This window comes from Nerophis ophidion, linkage group LG16 (assembly GCF_033978795.1).
Source record: "Nerophis ophidion isolate RoL-2023_Sa linkage group LG16, RoL_Noph_v1.0, whole genome shotgun sequence".
Taxonomy (NCBI): domain Eukaryota; kingdom Metazoa; phylum Chordata; class Actinopteri; order Syngnathiformes; family Syngnathidae; genus Nerophis; species Nerophis ophidion.
The window spans coordinates 40,914,608-40,934,094 of NC_084626.1; the positions used below are offsets into that span (position 1 = coordinate 40,914,608).

Sequence of the window (19,487 nt, forward strand, 5' to 3'; positions counted from 1 at the left end):
GAATCGTGCTAGAACACGTTTTTAACTCATCCCCTAAGTCAGGGGTGTCAAACTCAAATACAGAGTGGGCCAAAATTTGAAACGGAACAAAGCCGCGGGCCAACAAATTAACCTTTTAATAGGGACCCAGACAAGTGTTGCATTAAATATTGAACAAGCAAGGCTTATATAACTTTAGTGACATCCAAAATCCAGTTTCAAATAATAATAATAATAATTAAAAAAATATCAATGGCATATCAAATACAATTTCAATAAAAATGTTATGCCTTTTTTTCTATTTGCAATCTTCTGAGGTAAATATCGAATTTTTTCCACAGGCTAATAATAAATTTAAAAATAAAGTAACAATAATGAATGAACCAAACATTCAAGCCTTGAAGTAACAAGAGAAAATGCATGACTAAAACGTGAATGTAAAATGCTATGTAAAATGCTGAATGTGTTCCAACTCGGTACTACAAGAAGTACTTTAGGTTCTAACTGCCACATAGTTTGATTTTGGAAGAAACCTAAAAAAAATGTTAAAGGGGAACATTATCACAATTTCAAAAGGGTTAAAAACAATAAAAATCAGTTTCCAGTGGCTTGTTGTATTTTTTAAAGTTTTTTTCAAAATTTTGCCGGTCCCAGAATATCCCTAAATAAAGCTTTAAAGTGCCTTATTTTCGCTACCTTCGAAACCACTATCCATTTCCCTGTGACGTCACACAGTGCTGCCAATGTAAACAAACAAGGGAATACCACAGCAAGATATAGCGACATTAGCTCGGATTCAGACTCAGATTTCAGCGGCTTAAGCGATTCAACAGATTACGCATGTATTGAAACGGATGGTTGGAGTATGAAAGTATTGAAGAAGAAACTGAAGCTATTGAGCAAATAGCTATTTAAGCTATTCATAGCCATAGCATGGCCGAATAGCTGCGTTAGCATCGCCGGTAAAATGTGCGGACCAAACGATCAGGACTTTCGCATCTTGTGACACTGGAGCAACTTAAATCCGTCGATTGGTAAGTGTTTGTTTCGCATTAAATGTGGGTGGGAGGAAACGTAATATAGTTGCAAATGCATCTGCAGGTTATCCATACATCTCTGCGCCATGCCTGCTTTAGCACCGCCGGTAAATAGCATGTTAGCATCGATTAGCTGGCAGTCACGGCGCGACCAAATATGTCTGATTAGCACATAAGTCAACATCAACAAAACTCACCTTTGTGATTTTGTTGACTTTATCATTGCAAATGCATCTGCAGGTTATCCATACATCTCTGTGTCATGTCTGTCATCGCCGGTAAAAAGCATGTTAGCCTCGATTAGCGTAGCATGTTAGCATCGATTAGGTGGCAGTCACGCTGCGACCAAATATGTCTGATTAGCACATAAGTCAACAACAAAACTCACATTTGTGATTTTGTTGACTTTATCGTTGCAAATGCATCTGCAGGTTATCCATACATCTCTGTGCCATGTCTGTCATCGCCGGTAAAATTTGAAGACACTACAGCACATTCAATGGGGGTCTGGCGGCAGACACTTTCGCATCTTCGGGCCAGTGGTGCAACTTGAATCCCTCCCTGTTAGTGTTGTTACACCCTCCGACAACACACCGACGAGGCATGATGTCTCCAAGGTTCCAAAAAATAGTCGAAAAAAACGGAAAATAACAGAGCTGAGACCCGTGTGTGTAATGTGTAGAAAATGAAAATGGCGGCAGTATTACCTCGGTGACGTCACGTTCTGACGTCCTCGCCACCAGAGCGATAAACAGAAAGGCGTTTAATTAGCTAAAATTCACCCATTTAGAGTTCTGAAATCGGTTAAAAAGGTATATGGTCTTTTTTCTGCAACATCAAGGTATATATTGACACTTACATAGGTCTGGTGATAATGTTCCCCTTTAATAAGTAGTATGCTAAAATGTGAGCAATTCCGATGGATTAATTCGGGGTCAATAGATAGTTCTTATACGCTAAAGTGCTAATGAAACGTACCATGCAAAATGTTAAATGCTAAAGTGCAGTTGTACAATCATTTGTAAATGTAAAGGTATGCAATGTAAGGATAGTGCTTGAATGTAAACATGCTGACAGTTAGTATGCACCTAAGAGTATAAGTACCCGGAAGTCTCAAGGCTGGTCTAAAGTGTTCTTCTTACATCATTGATTGAAGCTTTTATTAGTAGATTGCACAGTACAGTACATATTCCGTACTATTGACCACTAAACGGTAACACCCGAATATGTTTTTCAACTCGTTTAAGTCGGGGTCTACGTTAATCAGTTCATAGTAAATAAGAGACACCTTAATCCTCTCCCGTCAGGGAATCGAACCCTGGTCTTCCGCGTGACAGGCGGAGATACTGTCCACTATACTAACGAGGACTCATACCATGTACAAACCCCAAATCCAATCAAGTTAGCACGTTGTGTAAAAAATAAAAACAGAATACAATGATTTGCAAATCCTTTTCAACCTATATTAAATTGAATAGACTGCAAAGATATTTAACGTTCCAACTGGAAAACTTAATTTTTTGCATATAATAGCTCATTTGTTTTTTGAAACATGTTGAAGGCATCAAATTGCCTTCAACATGTTTCAAAAAAGCTGCCACAAGTGGCAAAAAAAAAAGAGAAAGTAGAGGAATGCTCATCAAACACTTATTTGGAACATCCCACAGGTGGACAGGCTAATTGGGAACACTTCAGAAAACCACTGTTAGTAAATACCGTTCATCGTTACATCTGTAAGTGTAAGTTAAAACTCTATTATGCAACGCCAAAGCCATTTATCAACAACACCCAGAGATGCCGCCAGCTTTGCTGGGCCTGAGCTCATCTAAGATGGACTGATGCAAAGTGGAAAAGTGTTCTGTGGTCTGACTAGTCCACATTTCAAATTGTTTTTGGAAACTGTGGACGTTGTGTCCTCCGGACCAAAGGGGAAGCGAACCATTCAGACTGTTTTGGGGGCAAAGTGTAAAAGCCAACATATGTGATGGTATGGGGGTGCATTAGTGCCCAAGGCATGGGTAACTTACACATCTGTGAAGGCACCAATAATGTTGAAAGGTACATACAGGTTTTGGAGCAACATATGTTGCAAGATTGGGAAAGAACTCATCCTGAAAAGCTTCAAAAATTGGTCTTCTCAGTTCCCAAACGTTTACTGAGTGTTGTTAAAAGGAAAGGCCATGTAACACAGTGGTAAAAATGCCCCTGTGACAACTTTTTGCAATGTGTTGCTGCCATTAAATTCTAAGTTAACCTCTAAAGGCCTTAGTGGCCACATGCGTGGACAGCACATTTTAGCACTTATTTACAAAATTGTGTACACTACTGAATTGGGGTCTTATGGCCGCTTATGTGGACACTTATACTGCCATCTGGTGGTGTCAGAAGAGTATAAAATACAATGAAATTTTGGGGAAAAAAGTGTAAAAAAAAAAAAAAAAATTTGCATGTCATTACACATGAAGTACACACATGAAGTACACTTGTGTACTTATGGACTAAGTACAACATATCAAAATATGATTTTTAGTTTTTATTCTAATTGGGGTCCAATAAGCCCAAATAGCAAAGAGAAATAAAATAAAAAAAACATGTAAACAAACAGCTTGGGCCTTAAGAGGTTAATGATTATTTGTCCAAAAAATTCAGTTTCTCAGTTTGAATATCTGGTCTTTGCAGTCTATTCAATTGGATATAAGTTGAAAAGGGTTTGCAAATCATTGTATTCTCTTTTTATTTACCATTTACTCGAGGTGCCAACTTCACTGGTTTTGGGTTTTGTATATCATCATCATCGGCGATCACCGGAGACGAGTAAGATTGTCCTCCTGTCGGTGGGTCTGGTCATCTGTGGGTCCTCAGGTGGCTGTAGAGGCCGATCCTGGATCCGCAGACTTTGTCGCAGTGGGGGCATGCGTGGGTTGGTTGACTGGGTAGTGGTTGTGGTGTGAGGAGCTGTGTTGGTGGTGGATCTCTCCTTTCTCTGTTGCCTCTTGGTTTCTGCGGCACGGTGGAGGTCTTTCTCTAGGTGAGTTGTGCCTTCATGGACCATCTTGCTCCACATGTTCCTCTGGTGGGCTACCCCCTCCCAGTTGCTGAGGCTGGGGGTTGGGTTGGGTAATGGTGAGTCCTTCCTTCAGGAGAACGCCTGTGCGTGGAATCTTATAAAGTGGGGAGGCTGGTGCACAGGCAGCCACCACACTGTCCTTGACAAAGGGAGGGCCAGGGTCCAATGGCATGGAGACCAAGACAATTGGGGACCCATCTTTGCTGCAGCCTTCTTCCGCCTTTGTGACCGTTGTGGAGCTTTCTCTGCTGCCATCATCCGCCCACTCCGCCGTTGAGGACTTCTTGGCTCGCTCTTCGTCTGGAACCTCACCCTCGACCTTACCGCCATGGTTGAACCTACCAGGAGCTTAAGCTCCAGACGGCATCGCTCTCAGGTTCATTGGAACACGCAAGGCTCTCCACCACGACAAGGTGGCGACCCGAGGAGAACAATTTTTGTATATAATTGCCTTTTGACATACCGTATTTCCTTGAATTGCCGCAGGGCATAAAGTATGCGCCTGCCTTGAATTACTGCCGCTTGGCAAAATAATTTGCGCATGCTTAGTATTACCGCCTGGTCAAACTCGTGACGTCACGAGTGACACTTCCCCTGTCATCATTTTCAAAATGGAGGAGGCTGATTTCAATACCGGTAATTTGAAATCGCATAAAGGAAAGAAGATTAAGAGCTATTCAGTATGATTTAAGGTCCAAGCTTACATCACACTCAAATTTTTACTGCATGCCTTTGGTAAGTGTTGGAGTGAGAAGAGGTTCTAAAATATTTAGCGCATGCTTACTTTTACCGCATGCCTTTGATAAGCGCAGGAGTGAGAAGAGGTTTTAAAATAATTAGCGCATGCTTACTTTTACCGCATGCCTTTGGTAAGTGCAGGAGTGAGAAGAGGTTTTAAATTAATTAGCGCCCTGGCGGCAAATCAAGGAAATACGGTAAGTACATCCGCTAAAAATTTGTTTTCCCAAGCATGCAGGCCTATAATCAAATATGTTTTTGATTTATGAGCAATTGTGCTTCATTTTTATTTCATATCCACACTGTACATTTTGAAGGATGTTTTCACCCCGCATCATTTTATTGCATAATTTGTCAGACACTGTGCAACAATTGGCGATGAATAGGTTCAATTTGTTGCGGTGGCATTCTAAATAATTAATACATTCTGGAAGACTCGAAAGAGGTAGAAATCTAACCAATTTGGGGACAAATTGCTGACTGCGTTGTTTTTATTGATCCACCGAGAGAGCGGCTGATTGCCTGTGGGCCTGATTACTTACTTTCATTCAATTTGCCCGTTCCCCCGAGCGCCCGCACGCATTACTGATGGCTTATTGTGGCGCCCTATGGTTCGGGGAAGCTTCATGCCCGTTTTCAAGCCCTCGTGTACTGACGAGAGATATGTGGATAAATTGATAGACGGATCACTTGATAGGTTGATAGTGATTGATGTCCAGCATTGTGACGGAGAATAATGTGTTTTCTTTCACTCCAGCGCAGTTCATTTGTCATCTGTCTTCTGTCCCCAGCTCTCTCTCCACGGAAGCTCAGCTTGGTGCATCATGGGACTCCATCAAGACGGTGGCAGGTACAGCATGTGAGGACTGAGAGGCGACCATGGAGACGGACAGCTTCACCGCCAGCCCGGGCGCACTGGGAGTCCCCGAGGAGTACGCAGGCGAGGCTCGGTCCGGCGATGTTGGTCAGGCGTGGCGCTTCATGCCGTACTCGCTGGGCTTCCAGGTGTCCATTACCGCCTTCCTCATGCTGGAGCTGGTGTTGGGTTTCAGCAGCAACCTGACAGTGCTGGTGCTCTACTGCTCCCAGTCCAACTTGGTGGACTCGGTCAGCAACATGGTGACGGTCAGTCTGCACGTGCTGGACGTGGCGGTGTGCGTGCTGTGTTTGCCCCTCACTTTGGCGGTCGTGCTGCTGCCCCCGGGGCCCAACCTGGCTCTGCTGTGCTGCTTCCACGAGGCCTGCGTCACCTTTGCCAGCATTGCCACAGCCATCAACATCCTGGTCATCAGCCTGGACCGCTACGACATCTCGGTGCGGCCGGCCAACAGGCTGCTGACCACGCGCAGGGCGGCGCTTCTCCTGGTGGCCGTGTGGCTCACATCCGTGGCTGTGTTCTTTATCCCCTTCCTGCAGGAACAATTGTCTAGTGGCGAAGAAACCGGAGAGAGATCCCTGGAGAGTCCTTTGTCTCTGTCCTCCAATGTGGTGCCCGGTTGGCGCAACCGGACACTCTTGTGCTTAGGCGGGCAAGGCAGCTATTTAACCCCGGGTACATATTACCACCTCATCCTACAGGTTCCCATATTCTTCACCACCGTCACGGTCATGTTGTTCACCTACTCAAGGATCCTGAGGGCTTTGAACATCCGCATCGGCACCCACATGAAGAAGAACCAGAGGTTCATCGGCCCGTCCTGCACGGGCCTCCACAGGAAACCAAAAAGAAAGAAGACCAAACTCCAAATGCTGCAAAGTGCGCGGCCAGAAGGGGAGCGATGCACCGCAGATGGCACCAAACAACTGAGTCACCCTCCTCTGATACCTTCTTCATCGCCCACTCCCACGGCGACATCCCCCCCTGCGCTCGCTTCTTCTGCCGCGCTGGTGACATCTGTCACAGGCGCCGCCCCAATGCCAGCAACCATGGGTGTCCAGGCCTCCGTGTCAGCTATTATCGCCCTGCGGCGAGCAGTGCGGCGTCACCGGGATCGACGAGAGCGCCAGCGCCGTGTCTTCAGGATGTCCCTCGTCATCATCACCACCTTCCTGGGCTGCTGGGCTCCTTTGTCCGTGGTCAACATGCTCATCCTGGCCATAGGCCCGAGCGACGCCCTGGTCAGCCTGCGCCTCTGGTTCCTTGCTTTGGCTTACGGCACCACCGTGTCCCACCCGCTTCTCTATGCGTTCACGCGGCAAAAGCTGCGGCGCGCCCTGCGTGCAAAGGTGAAGAAGAGGGTGGTGTCTCTGCTTCAGGTGGACCCGTCGCCGGGGGGCACCGTCATACACAATTCTTGGGTGGAGAACAGAAAAACCAGTCGTCAGGTGCGGCTGGAAGCGAGCGAGGGTTCTGAGCGCTGCCTGGCAGAGGCCGTGTGAGACGATGATGATGAAAGTTTGGACAATCCAAGGGGGCCTAAAGAAATAGGACCGGGGAAAATGGCGCCCAATGTGGGTGTCACAGAATTCCTGCTACGGTCATAAAAAACACAGATGTGTTTCATCACAGCCACTTTAAAGCAGTGGTTCTCAAACTTTTTCTCCACCAAGGACCACCTCAGAGAACACTCCCCAAGAACCATGCACAAATATGACCAACAATAAACTACAGTAGTGTAGTAGGCCTAAGTGTTCATTAAAAACAAGGCAGAGGTTTTATTTAACAATATTTACGGGCCATGGAGTGCACCGCTGTTATAGCCGTACACACCAAATTTTGGTTTCATTTTTAATTTCCATATATTAGTCGCACTGAACTAATAATAATATTGGATATTATTGAATATTGAAATGATAAGCCGGAAAAATATATACGTTGCGAAATTAATATTTACACAGAAAGATGTTTATTTACAGACCATAATTAGCCCTGCGATGAAGTGGCGACTTCCACACGAATGTAGCTGAGATAGGCCCCAGCGACCCCAAAGGGAATAAGCGGTAGGAAATGGATGGTTGGATGGATGGATAATTGTTTTTTAACAATGTCAGTAGCACGGTAGTAAAACAGCTAAATAAACAAAACAGAAGTCATGGACTCACTATTTGCGGAAGCTAACTCTCCAATCAGCTAAACATACTCAATAACTCTACGGTGACGTTTTGGTGAATTTACGAAACTGAAACAATACGAACAGAATGCCATCGTAAGTTAATAATACTAACACGGACACTTGGAGACATGTTAGCATATTAGCTAATACTTTGATTGATTGAAACTTTTATTAGTAGATTGCACAGTACAGTACAATTGACCACTAAATGGTAACACCCGAATAAGTTTTTCAACTTGTTTAAGTCGGGGTCCACGTTAATCAATTCATGGTAGCTACCGATGCTAGTGTCATTACATTACGATGGCACTTTCTACTAAAAAAACTGTTTTAGTTATATTGTGAAACCTACAAACGTTGCTTGGAGTTATAAATGAAGAATCCATACGAGGAGAAAGCTATGGATGGTTAGAAGACCAAACGGCACTTGTACTTCCGGTCGAAAGCAGTAAATGGAAGGAAACTGCAGTGAGCAAATTTGTCCAAAAGATGGCGCCAAAGCGCGAACAAAACACTTTCTCAGTGTATTTGCTTGTTTTTTAAAAAAAACTTTTAATGCTATGGCCATCAACGAAGAAAAAAAATTAGCCCCGCCGTTCAAAGTGTAGGTAAAATGTAGCGGCTTATAGTTCAGAATTTACTAACTTGTAACATTACACACAGTAACACTGTGTTTAAATATAGGAAAATGAAAACACTGTACTTAAATAATGAATCAAATCTTTGGCGTACCACTAGATGGAGCCTGTGTACCACAAGTGGTGCGCATACCACAGTTTGAGAATCACAAATGTGTTTCATCACCTCAGAAAACACCATAATGACCAACATTAAAATACAGTAGCGTCGTAGGCCTTAGTATTCATTAAAAACTAGGCCGAGGTTTTATTTATATTTTGGGCCACTGTAACAGTAGACACTGTTTGAACTAGAGATGTCCGATAATATCAGACTGCCGATATTATCGACCGATAAATGCTTTAAAATGTAATATCGCAAATTATCGATATCTGTTTCAAAAAGTAGAATTTATCACTTTTTAAATCGCAGCTGTACAGACTGGTACACAGACGTAGGGAGAAGTACCGAGTGACAATAAACCTTAAAGGCACTGCCTTTGCGTACCAGCCCAGTCACATAATATCTACGGCTTTTCACACACGGAAAGTGAATGCAATGCATACTTGGTCAACAGCCATACAGGTCACACTGAGGGTGGCCGCATAAACAACATTAACACTGTTACAAATATGCGCCACACTGTGAAGCCACACCAAACAAGAATGACAAACACATTTCGGGAGAACATCCACACCGTAACACAACATAAACACAGCAGAACAAATACGTAGTGGTACACAGACGTAGGGAGAAGTACCGAGCGACAATAAACCTTAAAGGCACTGCCTTTGCGTGCCGGCCAGTCACATAATATACACGGCTTTTCACGTGCAAGTGAATGCCATGCATACTTGGTCAACAGCCATACAGGTCACACTGAGGGTGGCCGCATAAACAACATTAACACTGTTACAAATATGCGCCACACTGTGAACCCACACCAAACAAGAATGACAAACACATTTCGGGAGAACATCCGCACCGTAACACAGCAGAACAAATACCTAGAACCCCTTGCGGCACTAACTCTTCCGGGACGCCACAATATACACCCCCGCTACCTACCTTAACCTCGACATGCTCTCTCAAGGAGAGCGTGTCCCAAATTCCAAGCTGCTGTTTTGAGGCATGTTAAAAAAAAATAATGCACTTTGTGACTTCGATAATAAATATGGCAGTGCCATGTTGGCATTTTTTTTTCCATAACTTGAGTTGATTTATTTTGGAAAACCTTGTTACATTGTTTAATGCAGTGGTCCCCAACCACCGGGCCGCAGAATCATTTTTTATTAATTTGTATTTATTTTATTTTTTTATTAAATCAACATAAAATACACAAGATACACTTACAATTAGTGCACCAACCCAAAATACATGACAAAAAATAAATAAATTAATAAATTAATAAAAATAAAATCCCCTCGCCGGGCCGCGGGACAATATATCAAGTGTTGACCAGTCCGCAGCTACAAAAAGGTCGGGGACCACTGGTTTAATGCATCCAGCAGGGGGCATCAAGTGAAGTGACGTGAAGTGAATTATATTTCTATAGCGCTTTTCTCTAGTGACTCAAAGCGCTTTACATAGTGAAACCCAATACCTAAGTTACATTTAAACCAGTGTGGGTGGCACTGGGAGCAGGTGGGTGAAGTGTCTTGCCCAAGGACACAACGGCAGTGACTAGGATGGTGGAAGCGGGAATCGAACCTGCAACCCTCAAGTTGCTGACACGGCCACTCTACCAACCGAGCTATACCGCCCCACTATCACAACAAAATCAGGCATAATAATGTGTTAATTGCACAACTGTATATATCGGCATCGGTAATTAAGAGTTGGACAATACCGGAATATAGGATATCGGCAAAAAAGCCATTACCGGACATCTCTAGTTTGAACAGTAACACTGTGTTTGATTATAGGAAATTGATTGATTGAAACTTGTATTAGTAGATTGCACAGTTCAGTACATATTCCGTACAATTGACCACTAAATGGTAACACCCCAATAAGTTTTTCAACTTGTTTAAGTCGGGGTCCACGTTAATCAATTCATGGTAAATAATGGACTATAATGGAAAATAAAAGCTGAATCAAATCTTTGGTGGCAGTTTGAGAATCCCTTCTTTAAAGAAGGAGAACAAACACGTCCACCTCCGGGGTAACGACGGAGGATAATTGGCAGCAAGCGGAGCCATCGTCGGCCTGAACACAATCCCAGAAAAGACGTGAACTGTAATATTTGTCAAGTTTACAAATGGAGCGGCGCTTACATAACCGCTCCAAAAATACGTGCTTAGCCCAACAACGGACTGGGGAGCTCCACCACAGCTTTAAGAAGAACGTCTCGGCACCTAAACAAATATCCTGAATATTTATTTGCTGTGACCTCTGCCTTAATGATGTGTCACGAGCACAACGGCACCGGATTGCAGGGTGGCAGGCAAAGTGCGTGCAGAGTGTGTGTGTTACGTCAAATATGGTGCTGCTTTAATCCTGTCAGTGTAGGAGGCTCATATTCATAGCAGGGGATAATTATAAGCAGCGAGTGTGAAATACTCATATGCCTTTATATAATATTAAGTTATTGTTGTCACAGTGTTATTTCTGAATTGTACAAAGGTTACTTTTTCCTCTCTGTGGATGCAAATTTTGGTATCAAATGACTATTGGATGTCGTGGTGAAGAAAACCCATCAAAAACTTTTTTTTTCCCCCTGCAAAGACATGTTTGTACCCGCTTTTCTTTATTTTCATGACTATTTACATTGTAGATTGTCACTGAAGGCATCAAAACTATAAATGAACACAGGTGGAGTTATGTACTTAAAACAAGGTGAAATAACTGAAAACATGTTTTATATTCTAGTTTCTTCAAAATACCGTATTTCCTTGAATTGTGCCTGCCTAGAATTTCTCCATCCATCTTCTTCCAATTATCCGAGGTCGGGTCGCGGGGGTAACAGCCTAAGCAGGGAACCCCAGACTTCCCTCTCCCCAGCCACTTCGTCCAGCTCTTCCCGGGGGATCCCGAGGCGTTCCCAGGCCAGCCGGGAGACATAGTCTTCCCAACGTGTCCTGGGTTTTCCCGTGGCCTCCTAGGGAGGCGTTCGGGTGGCATCCTGACCAGATGCCCGAACCACCTCATCCGGCTCCTCTCGATGTGGAGGAGCAGCGGCTGTACTTTGAGCTCCTCCCGGATGACAGAGCTTCTCACCCTATCTCTAAGGGAGAGACACGCCACACGGCGGAGGAAACTCATTTCGGCCGCTTGTACCCGTGACCTTGTCCTTTCGGTCATGACCCAAAGCTCATGACCATAGGTGAAGATGGGAACGTAGATCGACCGGTAAATTGAGAACTTTGCCTTCCGGCTCAGCTCCTTCTTCACCACAACGAATCGGTACAACGTCCGCATTACTGAAGACGCCACCTGTCGATCTCACCATCCACTCTTCCCTCAATCGTTAACAAGACTCCTAGGTTTTTGAACTCCTCCACTTGGGGCAAGGTCTCCTCCCCAACCCAGAGATGGCATTCCACCCTTTTCTGGGCGAGAAACATTGACTCGGACTTGGAGGTGCTGATTCACTCAGCTGCGAACCGATCCAGTGAGAGCTGAAGATCCCGGTCAGATGAAGCCATCAGGACCACATCATCTGCAGAAAGCAGAGACCTAATCTTGCAGTCACTATACCCGAACCCCTCAACGCCATGACTGCGCCTAGAAATTCTGTCCACGGGTCAAACTCGTTTCGCAAAATATTATTTTTATTAGCGCATGTCTAGAATTCCGGCCGGGTCAAACTCGTTTCGCCAAATAATTACCATATATCTAGAACAGCGGTTCTTAACCTGGGTTCAATCGAACCTTAGGGGTTCGGTGAGTCAACCTCAGGGGTTCGGCGGAGGTCAAAACACACCTGATTCATCGTCTCAATAAAAACTTCTCCCTATCGGCGTGTTACGGATACGGCAACAGCAAAAGTTACACTGAATTGCAGGTGTGTCATTTGTTGTGAGTTTATGCAGTCTAGTGTGAGTTTAGTGTCGGTTTTGTTCTTTGAACAAGGTGATGTTCTTGCACGGTTCATTTTGTGACCAGTAAAAAAACATGGTAACACTTTAGTATGGAGAACACATTCATCATTAATTAGTTGCTTATTAACATGCAAATTAGTAACATATCGGCTCTTAACTAGTCATTAAGTACTTATTAATGCCTTATTTGGCATGGTCCCTAGTGTCCAAAAAACTCTAAATTAAGTCTTTGTTACCTAGAATATGTTCTCCATACTAAAGTGTTACCAAAAACACATAACTTTGTCTGGAATTAAAAAAACAAAACATTTTATTTTTCACTAAGAAGGGTTCGATGACTGCGCGAATGAAACTAATGGGGTTCGGTACCTCCAACAAGGTTAAGAACCACTGGTCTAGAATTTCCACCGGGTCAAACTCGTCACGTCACGAGTGACACTTCACTTGTCATCATTTTCAAAATGGAGGAGGCTGATTTCAATCATTTGGAATCGCAAAAAGGGAAGAAGATTAAGAGCTATTCAGTAGGATTTAAGGTCCAAGCTATTGAATATGCTAAAAAGAAGAGTAAGCAGCTATGTTTTATTAATATACCGTAGCTGCGTGTGTCAAATATGAGTCATTAAATGACTCCCGCCTCCTAGTGGTAGAGGGCGCTAGTGATCCTTCTTGCGACTACTCGGCCGCAGAAGAAGTGACAACAAGCAGCAAGAGTGAGCAGGGATCGATTCTCTTTTCCTCTCCCTTGCACTTTTAACATGGAGGATTACATATCTAAAATAAAACATTTTTCTAAACTGGACTTTCAATCGAAGCAGGAGGTAATAAAGGAAGATGTCCATCGAGACAGAGAGACTTTTAAAACTGAAGAAAGATAAGGAAGACTTCTATAAACAAGTTTTCAATGCGTTTGATCAGAAAGAGCTGCGCATGGACTTCATTTATAAGTAAAGGTAAGACCATAATAAGGTTTTTTTTTATTAAATGTGCTTTTCATGATGGTATCCTTACATCACACTCAAATTTATAGGCGCAGGCCTACATTTACCGCATACCTTTGGTAGGTTTTAAATTGATTAGCGCCCCGGCTGGAATTTACGGAAATACAGTAGCCACCCTTTGCTCTGATTACTGCTGTGCACATGAAGTATATTTCTGGTCTTGTCACCCTCCACCGGGCAGGAGGGCAACACGGCAGTGCGGCTGGATCAAACCAGACGTCAGAGACGCTATGCGGAACAAAAGTAGCTTTATTACAAACGAGCGTCATTAAACAGGTCTGCAGTACCTGGAGGAGCCTGGGTAAAAAAATGAAGGACTCCTAACTGGAGAAGCCAAACTATCAGTTTTTATATTCCTCCTTACTTTATCTATGTGTGTGTGTTAAGTCAGGAGAGCGCATCCTGACCATAAAAGGAGATGTTCATGTGTACACTGCAAAAAGTCAGTGTCGAAAACAAGAAAAAGAAAAAAATACAAAAATGAGGGGTATTTTATTTGAACTAAGCAAAATTATCTGCTAATAGAACATGGAAATTTGGCTTGTCAAACTTTCCAAAGCAAGTAAAATTAATGCTGAGAGCAGCGATGGACGGGACCGAGTATTTAAACATGTACATACAAAAAATAACTTACCATGAACCTGAAAGAGATTATTAAAACTCTTTTATCAACATTTAATCAGAAGGGTCCAATCTCTCTTTTGTGCTTAATTGAAGCCGACGAGACAAACACGCTGAGAGGAGATAATGTTTGAAAAAAGGTGACTGTTTTTACACAACTTTTGTTTTGAAGGGGTAATTGCAAACTCCCAGTTGATTTTTGCTGGGGCTTGTCAGTGTATGAAATATAGGTCTAAGTGAGACCTACATAGATGTTTTTGTTTAATGTTTCTACGACATTCCTACTGGAAGTTACAGGCAGTTGTGTCTGTGTTTTCTTCCTTGGGGGCAGTAGAGCGCATTTTTGAGTTTTGGGGTTTGGTTCTTTTGATTACATCGCAATTTTCGCCAGTCCTGACGTGTGTGTCCAATTTGTTGAGTTTTGAAGCACGTTAAGGGGGTCAATTTACAGCTCAAAGAGGCGTCGGTATGATAATGAAGAATAATCAATCAATCAATGTTTATTTATATAGCCCCAAATCACAAATGTCTCAAAGGACTGCACAAATCATTACGACTACAACATCCTCGGAAGAACCCACAAAAGGTCAAGGAAAACTCACACCCAGTGGGCAGGGAGAATTCACATCCAGTGGGACGCCAGTGACGATGCTGACTATGAGAAACCTTGGAGAGGACCTCAGATGTGGGCAACTCCCCCCCCTCTAATAACAAAATGCTAGAAATTCAATAGGGTCCTCTGTCCCTTTTGGATATCGGTCCCCAATTAGCTAACATCAATGAACCCAAAAATACCTTCAAATAAGTAGATTCTCACTAAAACCAATATGACTACGCATTTTCTATTGTTTCTTTGAAAATAAAACAGCAAAGTCCATTTGGCTGTCATCTGTTTTAATATGAGACAATTGTGTCAAAGTCATGATTTTTTTTTTCATGCTCGAAATAAGAAATGATTACTTTAAAAAAAGTATTTTTATACTTGTGAGTGTTGATGAAACAGCTTTGCAACACTTGATATTCTAGTTTCAAGCATGTTTTATTCAATATAGGTCATCAAATCTCAACAACAAACTGTAATATCTTACTGAGATCATTTAGGACCAAAACACTTAAAACAAGTAAAACACTTTAACATAAAATCTGCTTAGTGAGAAGAAAATAAGCAAATATCACCCTTATTTGAGATATTTAATCCTACTTAGATTTCAGTTTTTGCAGTGTAAGTGTCTATAAAATGACTGATTTAAGTCATAACTCGAAATGTTGGCGTTGAGCGAGACAGGTAGTCTTTTTTCAAGGATATGGTTATCACTTTTGCACTCCAAAGTCCCAATTAGAGGCTCTTTTCCTACAAGAAGTCATCCAATCCACCTGTGAATAGCAAACTCAGGGGCCTTAACTATTTATGTGCTATAACTGAAATACCTTTCTCCAAGGTGAACATGAACATTCACCGTATTTAGAACATAATATAAGTTAATTAATTAACTTCACACACTCTTGGCATTCTCTCGATGAAACCCATTTCAGGGGATTACCTCTTGAAGCTCAAGGAGAGAATGCCAAGAGTGTGCAAAGCAGTAATCAAAGCAAAGGGTGGCTATTTTGAAGAGACTAGAATTTAAAACATGTTTTAAGTTATTTCACCTTTTTTTGTTAAGTACATAAGTCCACATGTGTTCATTCATAGTTTTGATGCCTTCAGGGACAATCAGCAATGTAAATAGTCATGAAAATAAAGAAAACGCATTGAATGAGAAGATGTGTCCAAACTTTTGCCCTGTACTGTATAAATATTTTACATTGTTTTCCGCACGTACAACTAATTATTCTTTATTAAATGTGGTAATCATTCTGGGTTTCTGGAAGGGATTTTGGAAAAAATATATTTTCTTTTTTGTGTGATTTGGTTTTCTTCTGCTCTTTTGGAACAGGTTAGTAACAAAAACTAAGGTGCCACTGTCAATACTGGGCAAGTGATAACTCAACAAAAGCAAAAAAATAAATACGATTGGTTCTTAAGAGTTTGCACGCAATATATCAATATGTACAAGTTATCTGAACAAGACAACAAAAACACAGATATTTGTGAAAATAAAGAAGGGATAGCACAATGATATCAATTTGATACTGACACAACTATCCTGGTATCGATACAAAAGTGGTGGTGCAAGTTTTATGTAGCTTTAATTAGGGGAAGTGAAAAAATTAGAGTACGGTACTTACAGAGCTTTACATTTTTCACATTTTGGTATTTTACTGCCCTTTTTCAAAATGGAGTAAACGAATTTTGTCCTCAAAATTCTACACACAAGACCCCGAAATGTGAAAAGTTTTTTTAATTTTTTTTTTTGCAAATGTGTTAAAAATTGAAATAAAAAAAATAATAAAAAACATACATAAGTATTCATAGCATTTCTTCAATAGCTTTACCAGCAGGCACAGGAAATTGATTACACATACATGTTCTTTAAAACTGACTTTGAAACAAAGTTACAAAATAGTTGTATTTGTAAATTGAGACAACGTTGGTGTATAACGTAAGATCCCTGTTGTCAGTTGGGAAATGAGTCAAATTTCAATGGTCAAATCCACGTCACAACCTGACATTGATTAAATGTCGTCAAAAAGCAGGTTGTTTCAACGTTGTATTGGTGTTTGCGAATATTGTTTGGAGAATGACCAAAAATCAATGGTCGAGTCAACATCACAATCTGACATTTGTTAAACGTCGTCAAAAAGAATGTTGTTTCAACGTTGTATTGGTTAGGAAATTACCAAAAATCAATGGTCAAATCAACGTAAAAAAATAACCAAAACATTGATTAAATGTCGTCAAAAAGCATGTTTCAACGTTGTATTTGTGTTGTAGAATATTGTTTGGAATATGACCAAAATTCAATGGTCAAATCAATGGCAGAAACCAACATTGACTAAACGTCAAAAATCATTTTGCAACGTTGTATTGGTGTTGTCCAATATTGGTTGGAAAATGACCAAAAATCTATGGTGAAATCAACATCACAACCCAATATTGATTAAACGTCGACAAAAAGCATGTTGTTTCAACGTTGTATTGGTGTTGGAGAATATTGGTTAGGAAATGACCAAAAATCAATGGTCAAATCAACGTCAAAAACCAGCATTGGTTAAATGTCGTCAGAAAGCATGTTGCTTCAACGTTGTATTTGTGTTGTAGAATATTGGTTGGGAAATTACCAAAAATCTATGGTCAAATCAACATAAAAAAAAACGACGTTGATTAAATATCGTCAAAAAGCATGTTGCTTCAACGCTGTATTTGTGTTGTAGAATATTGTTTGGAAAATGACCAAATTTCAATGGTCAAATCAATGTCAGATACCAACATTGATTAAACGTCAAAAAGCATGTTGCAACGTTGTATTGGTGTTGTCCAATATTGGTTGGAAAATGACCAAAAATCAATGGTGAAATCAACATCACAACTCAACATTGATTAAACGTTGACAAAAAACATGTAATTTCAACGTTGTTTTTGTGTTGTAGAATATTGGTTAGGAAATTACCAGAAATCAATGGTCAAATCAACATCAGAAACCAATGTTGGTTAAACGTCGTCAAAAAGCATGTTGTTGCAACGTTGTTTTTGTGTTGTAAAATATTAGTTGGGAAATGACCAAATTTCAATGGTCAAATCAATGTCATAACCTGACATTGATTAAACGTTGTCAAAAAGCAGGTTGTTTCAACGTTGTATTTGTGTTGTAGAATATTGATTAGGAAATGACCACATTTCAATGGTCAAATCAACGTCGTCAAAAAGCATGTTGTTTCAACGTTGTATTGGTGTTGTAGAATATTGGTTAGGAAATGACCAAAAATCAATGGTCAAAGCAACGTCAGAAACCAACGTTGATTAAACGTCGTCAAAAAGCATGTTGTTTCAACGTTCTATTTGTGTTGTAGAATATTTTTGGGAAAATGCCCAAAAATTAATGGTTAAATCAATGTCAGGAACCAGCATTGGTTAAATGTCGTCAGAAAGCATGTTGCTTCAACGTTGTATTTGTGTTGTAGAATATTGGTTGGGAAATTACCAAAAATCAATGGTCAAATCAACGTAAAAAAAAACAACGTTGATTAAACATCGTCAAAAAGCATGTTGCTTCAACGCTGTATTTGTGATGGAGAATATTGTTTGGAAAATGACCAAAATTCAATGGTCAAATCAATGTCATAAACCAACATTGATCCATCCATCCATCCATTTTCTACCGCTTATTCCCTTTCGGGGTCACGGGGGGCGCTGGCGCCTATCTCAGCTACAATCGGGCGAAAGGCAGGGTACACCCTGGACAAGTCGCCACCTCATCGCAGGGCCAACACAGATAGACAGACAACAGTCACACTCACATTCACACACTAGGGCCAATTTAGTGTTGCCAATCAACTTATCCCCAGGTGCATGTCTTTGGAAGTGGGACCAACATTGATTAAACGTCAAAAAGCATGTTGCAACGTTGTATTGGTGTTGTCCAATATTGGTTGGAAAATGACCAAAAATCAATGGTGAAATCAACATCACAACTCAACATTGATTAAACGTTGACAAAAAACATGTAATTTCAACGTTGTTTTTGTGTTGTAGAATATTGGTTAGGAAATTACCAGAAATCAATGGTCAAATCAACATCAGAAACCAATGTTGGTTAAACGTCGTCAAAAAGCATGTTGTTGCAATGTTTTTTTTGTGTTGTAAAATATTAGTTGGGAAATGACAAAATTTCAATGGTCAAATCAACGTCATTACCTGACATTGATTAAACGTTGTCAAAAAGCAGGTTGTTTCAACGTTGTATTTGTGTTGTAGAATATTGTTTGGAAAATGACCAAATTTCAATGGTCAAATCAACGTCATAACCTGACATTGATTCAACGTTGTTAAAAGCGTTTTGTTTCAATGTTGAATTTGTGTTGTAAAATATTGGTTGGGAAATGACCAAATTTCCATGGTCAAATCAACGTCGGCAAAAAACATGTTGTTTCAATGTTGTATTTGTGTGGTAAAATACTGGTTGGGAAATGACCAAAATTCAATGGTCAATCAACGTAAGAACCCAACATTGATTAAACTTTGTCAAAAAGCGTGTTGTTTCAACATTGTATTTGTGTTGTAGAATATTGTTCGGAAAATGACCAAATTTCCATGGTCAAATCAAGGTCGTCAAAAAACATGTTGTTTAAACGTTGTATTTGTGTTGTAAAATATTGGTTGGGAAATTACCAAAATTCAATGCTGAAGTCAACGTCACAACGTGACATTGATTAAACTTTGTCAGAAAGCA

At 41.2% G+C, this 19,487-nt stretch overlaps 1 protein-coding gene and 1 long non-coding RNA gene across 3 annotated transcripts in view; one reads left to right on the forward strand and one right to left on the reverse strand.

The window, feature by feature from the left end:
• LOC133535410 (G-protein coupled receptor 22-like) overlaps positions 1-16,413 on the forward strand; it is a 70,788-nt gene extending 54,375 nt beyond the window's left edge. For both annotated transcript variants that reach the window (XM_061875234.1, XM_061875233.1), the window contains one exon: positions 5,613-16,413. In XM_061875234.1, the coding sequence (XP_061731218.1) occupies positions 5,701-7,200 (1,500 nt within the window). In that variant the 5' untranslated portion in view covers positions 5,613-5,700 and the 3' untranslated portion in view covers positions 7,201-16,413. The remainder of the gene's footprint in view (positions 1-5,612) is intronic.
• LOC133535413 (uncharacterized) overlaps positions 1-19,487 on the reverse strand; it is a 77,443-nt gene that overhangs the window by 56,717 nt on the left and 1,239 nt on the right. The window lies entirely within an intron of this gene.